Consider the following 6,766-nt stretch of genomic DNA (forward strand, 5'->3'; position numbering starts at 1 on the left):
ATTTTCTAAATAAACTCTAAAACTTAAGAAAAGGATTAACATTAAACGAAAATAAATATTTCCTTGAAATAATATTTTTCTTCCATATTTGAATTTTACGGCTGCAGCTGCTTTTAATGAGGTGCAAAACCATATTAAGATGATAAACTTTATAATTTTAAATTTACTTGCATAATTTTACTGTTTTAATTGTTTTTAAACATTAGTTAAATGTTCCAAAGTTCCATTTCCGGTTAAAAAGCAATCCTAATACACGCACTTCCGGCTTTTCCCCCTCTTTTTCCTCTACTGTGACTGCAAGGGTACACATGACACAGGATGGATGATCCGTCCTAGCTCACATAGAGATGAATCTTACTCAGAGAACCACCGTGAAACCTGGCCTACTCGACCTTGTACCCGGAGACACTTACTAACCCCTGAAGAGGATTAGAATGAGGTTCCGGAGCAAATCTAGGCCTTAGATGAGAAACCAGGATAGGCCTGAGAAGGTGTCGTGGTTGGCTAGGCCTGAAACCTGTCAGTGACAAATACAGTTTCTGTTTAAACATTGGAACAAGTTGGTTACTTATCATCCTAACTGCTTCTCTTTATAAACTCCTTATCTAAACCTGGAACTAAGAAATCAAGGAAGAAGAGCAGAAGATATTCTAGACTAAAACTGGTTTTCATCAACTAGTAATGATGTGACTTTTCAGTTGTTCCTGAAACAAGCGTGAATCTAAGTTTGAAAGAGAAAGTAATTAAGGATTCTCTAAACTCCTTGCATTGAGAAACCAGGACTCGGTTGACAGGGTTTACTCCGATTGATCTAGTTTAAACTCCAGGTCTCAGGATGAACTGTATCCATATCCCTGATCAACTGTTGACCAGGGTCCCTAGTATGTCACAGGTATGAAACTATTCTTTACTTCACAAAAAAACTTCCTTCCATACTGTTGCGAGATGAGAGGGGGGGGGGGCGTCAAGGATTCCTTATTGTAATTTATCCTTATAGGAATTATCAAAAATAATCTAAATCACGTTAAATCGATAAACTGTCGGATCTCCGGGTTGTGTTGGTTGTATTGGAACTATCATATATTGATTGGAACCGAAATATATCTATGAATAGCCCAACACATGCTGAGCTCCCCCCCCCCCTCCTATCCCGGGGAGATCCCAGAAAAAATGTAGAAGACGAGATTAAAATGTTTGGCACGGGGTTGGAATTTTTATGACATTTGAATGTCGTTTGAATACATTCGTATATTCGAGACATAGCATCATGTTTTAAATCTTCATGACGGAATTCGACTTAATTTAATCCTCCATTGTTCTAATGACGATATAAAAGTCCGTCCTATAGTAATTATACTTGTCTTTGACCGAATGAAAGATAACATTTCTTGACAAAATTCGTGTGTATAAAAGCAATTATTATTGCTCGTGAGAGAAATGTATTTTAAATCGTACTTTTCTTGCTCCGGACATTTTGCAAAACAGTTTATTGCTGCCTTGACATTGTTGACAATTAGGGTTTTAAAACTTCAATGTTAAATTGTGTGAGCTGCCCCTTTTCTATTTCATAAACATTAATTCTCTGAATTTTAACTTATGCAAAAAATCTGGAAGAAATTTCTAGAATTGGTGAGCTAGCTTGTGCGCGCTTTTTAAGGTTGGGTGTCTTGCACCTTAATTTGCTCAAAATACATAATATTAGAATTGAAAATTCTTTTTCGTAAATTTTGCTAATTTTTATCATGAATCATGAAGTTATAGGAAATTGTTTCTTAAACCACTTACAAACACTGTCATTGTAATTTCAACATTTAGCCTACAATAATGTGGAAGATATTGTCTTATATCTAGCTTGAAAAGTGTTTTATTCTGCCAGCTTCCATCACTGTTTCTCTAGCATAAACCCGCAAATTATTTTCACTAAGAAACCATAATTGAAAATAATCATTTTAAAGTGTGAAAAATCTTATTCATTCCTGATCTTACAAAGCTTTTTTCGTTTATCGGATATTCCTACTTCAAAAATGAAGATGACATGAAATTACATAAACATTCTCATTAATGAATGAATACTTTTGTTTTTATAGATTTGCATGCATACAAGGTGGGTCATATCGTTTCTTTCATTTTATAAAGTCTCTTTTCTGTTTGAAAGATGTCCCGTGTCTGTCCTAATAAAAATTCGTTGTATATTTTTACGCATATTTTATGTGTACTCAGCCATGTCCTTGTAAGGATCCGTTTTTGCGGCTTTCTAATATTTTAAACCTTTGCTGCAGTCTAGCCAATTTTTGGTTTACAATCTGGTTTTTTTTTGTCGTTTCCCAACCGATAATTGTAATATATTATACTACTTAATGGCTGTCATGGAGTATTTGCTTTCTACCAAACCTTCAAGGTTAAGGTTAGAAAACCAGGAAATATTGATTCAATTTATTTCTCTGTTTATATTCAAGGTACAGGAAAAATCATTTCTAACATGAAAAAATACTGTTTTCTTGAAAAGTTTGAAAATGGAAAACGTTTGTTTTTAGGGGCCTAAAAGTTGGTAGCAGGGAATATGATTAGGATTGAAACTGGTTTTGTCATTTGAACATCATACATGCACTGATAGGGTTGTTTCATTTTCTGCATTTGTTTATGTTATCTGCTGTGGGCACATTTTCTGTTTTTGTTTATTTTACATATATTTTTGATTAATATATCTGTTTATATATGTAATACTAGGCTTACAGGGCGCGAAGCGCCCATCTTCTATTTCAATTGGGAACATTTTCTCTTTCCATACATTGTAAAACACAAACAAACAAAAAATTTCGCGGATTTTATAGAAAATTTTTGCGGATTTTCAAAATTTTTAGAAATCGATTATTTTAGAGGGAAATCTTTGAAAATTCGATCATCTATAATCCTTCCCTGCGGTCACGTGATGTCTCACAAAAAATGTGGGCCCGATCGGTTCAGCCGTTTTGACGTTTATAGGACACAGACACCCAGACAGACAAACAGACAGAAAAGCAAATTATATATATATATAGATATGTCAGGTTGAATGTGTTTAAATATTTTATATGTTAGGTTGAATGTATCTGTATTGTGATTGTATATACAGGATACACAGTCGGACAATGATGGTTTGATATAATGATGATCAGTACTGTAAACCTCACCAGGAGATCAGGATACGATCGATTTATCTATTTATATCTAGATCTTCATTCATCCTATCCATCCTATCCATCCTATCCATCCTATCCATCCTATCCATCCTATCCATCCTATCCATCCTATCCATCCTATCCATCCTATCCATCCTATCCATCCTATCCATCCTATCCATCCTATCCATCCTACTGAAAAGAAGACAATTTGTTCGCTAGATTTGATAGTTAGGAGAAGGGTGGAAATTAGTTGATGGGAATTATTTGATCTAATCAATGGTTTGATCAAATTGTGTTTAGTTGTTTGGAACCTATACGAATTGATTGATAGATTAGTTGTGTATATGACTGGTGGTTGAGAAGTATGAATTGTATTCTATTGAAAGCCTGTGCATGGTTGATCTTGAACCCAGAGAATCTTGATTGACATTACCTTCATATTCTAACCTTATCAGATCTCAACAATATCTTAATATCTCACTAACCAACCCCTATTCATAACCAAACTCAGGCTATTTCTAACCAAACTCAGGATATTCCGAACCAAACACAGAATTTTGCATAACCAAACCCTATTCATAACCAAACTCAGATTATTCATAATCTAACTCAGAATATTCATATAACCAAACTCAGAATATTCATATAACCAAACTCAGACTATTGATAACCAAACTCAGATTAATCATCACCAAACTCAGACTACTCATAATCAACCTTAGTTCATAACAAAACTCAATTCATAACCAAACCTAAACTACTCATAACATATTCATTACCAAACTCAGACCACTAATAACCAACCCACCAAACCTATTCACTTCTAGCCCTTACCGATTTAATTCTTTTTTGAAAACCAATCTTTAATTTAGGCCCAAACCTATTCATACTCTAACCAAACCATATTCATGCATAAACTCAAACCCATACAAACCGAACCCCAAACCCATTCATAGTTTATATTCGACCCATTCCTCAGTATATATCCTAAACCCAAGCTAGACTAATTGTTGGATCGATTTCTAGCGTGCGAGCTCCCATCATCTGTAAGCATTCTCTATACAGAGATGCTGGGTGTCCCAAAAAAAGAAAAAAAATCTGGAGAGATCATTCTTTGTTCATTTTTGTTTTGTCCTGAAAAATCTAACTTCGAGAATTCATGATAATTTTTTGCATATTATTTATTTTTGGTTGTTGGGACACCCTGTAGAGTCGGTTCTGTTTTACTCCGATGCTAAGACCATTTGACATATGTCAATTCACTTTCTTCCTCTTCATCTATCCTGGTAATCTTTATATTTATTGTTCTTCTTCGATCTTTTGTCAGCCTGTATTATAAAAATCTTTAATTCTTTTACATAATTTTGTATCTCATCATTCTATTCTTCTATTCATTCCAGGATGGTTCCATGATTAGGACGAGTTGTAAGGATAATAGTTGGTTGTCTTTCCCTTGAAACTTTAGATAAATGATGGTTTAAGGTTGGATCAAAGTATCCTACTAGCTCCATGTATACCTTAGACCTGGCTTAGGAATTATACTAGTTTAATGTATACTCTAGACCTGGCCTGGGTATGGAATCCTATCATCTCTATGTATGGTCTAGACCTATGTATTCCACTATCTCTATGTATGGTCTAGACCCATGTATTCCACTATCTCTATGTATGGTCTAGACCCATGTATTCCACTATCTCTATGTATGGTCTAGACCTATGTATTCCACTATCTCTATGTATGATCTAGACCTATGTATTCCACTATCTATGTATGATCTAGACCTATGTATTCCACTATAGCTATAAATGTTCTAGACCTATGTTTCTCTAGGCATGGTCTAGACCTGAGAAACCCGAACCCTCCTCCTTCTTTGCCGGACAAACCTTATATTTATTTAAGAGTCGTGAGCCCAACGGCTAAAATTTCACACGTACGCATATTTTGCAAAAACTCTGCATTTTTGCGTCAATGCGTACGGTGACCCATCTTGGGGGCTGCGTAGGCATCGTAATGGATATGAGGAGGGGGGGGGGTTGACCCTGAATTTGGCATCATTTATACCAGCCAAACTAACTATTTTTCATCCCCACCTGGTATCCCTCGACCTATATATGCGTAGAGACTAGAGATGCGTATTTAAGCGGAGAAAATAAAATAGAAACGGAAATCATTTACGTTTAGAACAAGACAAGCGAGGATGAAATTTAACGGTTTACAGAAATATGCCTAACGATCACTGGGCGGGTTTATGTTATATAATGGTTATATTGAGGGGTGGGGGGAGGGCATAAATGTGCATACCTCACTCTTCTATTCTTCTCCTCTCCACTACATGCACCCAATATCCTCTCTTTAACGACCCCTGGGCGCGTTATGACTTTCCGTTTTTTAATGAGAACTTTCTCAAGGAACAAAATAATGAGTTCATATTTTTATACTTGAATAAAAACAGTAAAATTATTTTATTGTTAATTCTCCCGATAAACCCGACCTGGAATTGCCGATAAATTATTCTGATTCAAGGTTGCGGATTTGTGCTCAGAGCTAAACCTATCACAGGACAAAGTTGAGGTTTAACCCCCGCCTAGAGAAATCTGAGTTTATCAAATCCGTGGTTCAAGAACGGAGAAAAAGTATCAATCTCAGATGATTGACAGGAGTGATATGAAGAATAGCGCAAAGATATCATTATTCTGTGAAACTGTGTACTAGGTTCAACTCCGCTTCCATATTTTTCCGGGTTGTAGTTTAAGTAGGGAGAAAGGGAAGTAATGCAAGGAAACCATTTCTCTTCTTCTAGATTTGCAATTTTCTCCAACAAGCTCCTGAACTCTAGTAGGATTAGAGGTTAATACGGAAAGTTTTGCCTGAGCAGGGTTCAGGTTGAGGATTAGTTTCTCCAGGACGGATTTGCGCAAGATTCACGAGTCGTGAGCGGTATTGTTTTATGGACAATATGGGGTCTAATTTTTTGTGTTTTAAGGTTTCGTCTTTCGTTTACGGTAATTTCGTTATGAGAGAAAATGATTTATGGTTCAATTGGTTGGTTTGAGAAATCTGGGGATCAAAGCTCTAAGTGCAATCCCCGCAGATTGAAACTTTTTCGTTGTAAAAGGTTTAAAAGGATGAACAGTCGTAAAATGAGATTTTAGAATATATTGGCACACTGATCCTTGCTAACCCATGTTATGTTACTGCACAAAATTGTTTTGCAATAATGTTTTGCACTAATGTGTAGAAACCAATCTTTACACGAGAAGTCGTAAATACCTAGAAAACGATATAAACCCCAGGAAACCCTTTCTCCGGGTTCCTAGTTCACAGTGAAATAATATTTTAAGTATTAAAGAATCGATTGCATGAAACTATAGTTCAGTTTAATGCCTACTATAATCTATAACCATGATGGAGAAGAGAATAATAAATTTTAATTTCTGCATAGATTCAATTGGCTTCATACAATGAAATTGATTTTTTCAAAGATTTGAAACATTTTTTCAATTTCAGATCCTGGAAAGTTTTCCGAGTGTAAACCTGGATTCCCTGCCTGACGTACATGTGCCCCGCCTACCCAATGTTCCCCGCCCACCCCGCCTATCCCTTT

General features: G+C 35.7%; 1 protein-coding gene across 1 annotated transcript in view; it reads left to right on the forward strand.

Moving 5' to 3' along the window:
• Positions 1-318: 318 nt before the first annotated feature.
• The window catches only part of LOC111699134 (disheveled-associated activator of morphogenesis 1), a gene marked incomplete in the record, with an annotated part of 37,953 nt that continues 31,505 nt past the window's right edge, over positions 319-6,766 (forward strand). Inside the window, 2 exon segments of the mRNA XM_023469714.1 lie at positions 319-892; positions 6,670-6,763. Of these exon segments, the coding sequence (XP_023325482.1) occupies positions 836-892; positions 6,670-6,763 (151 nt within the window).

Source organism: Eurytemora carolleeae, unplaced genomic scaffold (assembly GCF_000591075.1).
Source record: "Eurytemora carolleeae unplaced genomic scaffold, Eaff_2.0 scaffold37, whole genome shotgun sequence".
Classification (NCBI taxonomy): Eukaryota; Metazoa; Arthropoda; class Copepoda; order Calanoida; family Temoridae; genus Eurytemora; species Eurytemora carolleeae.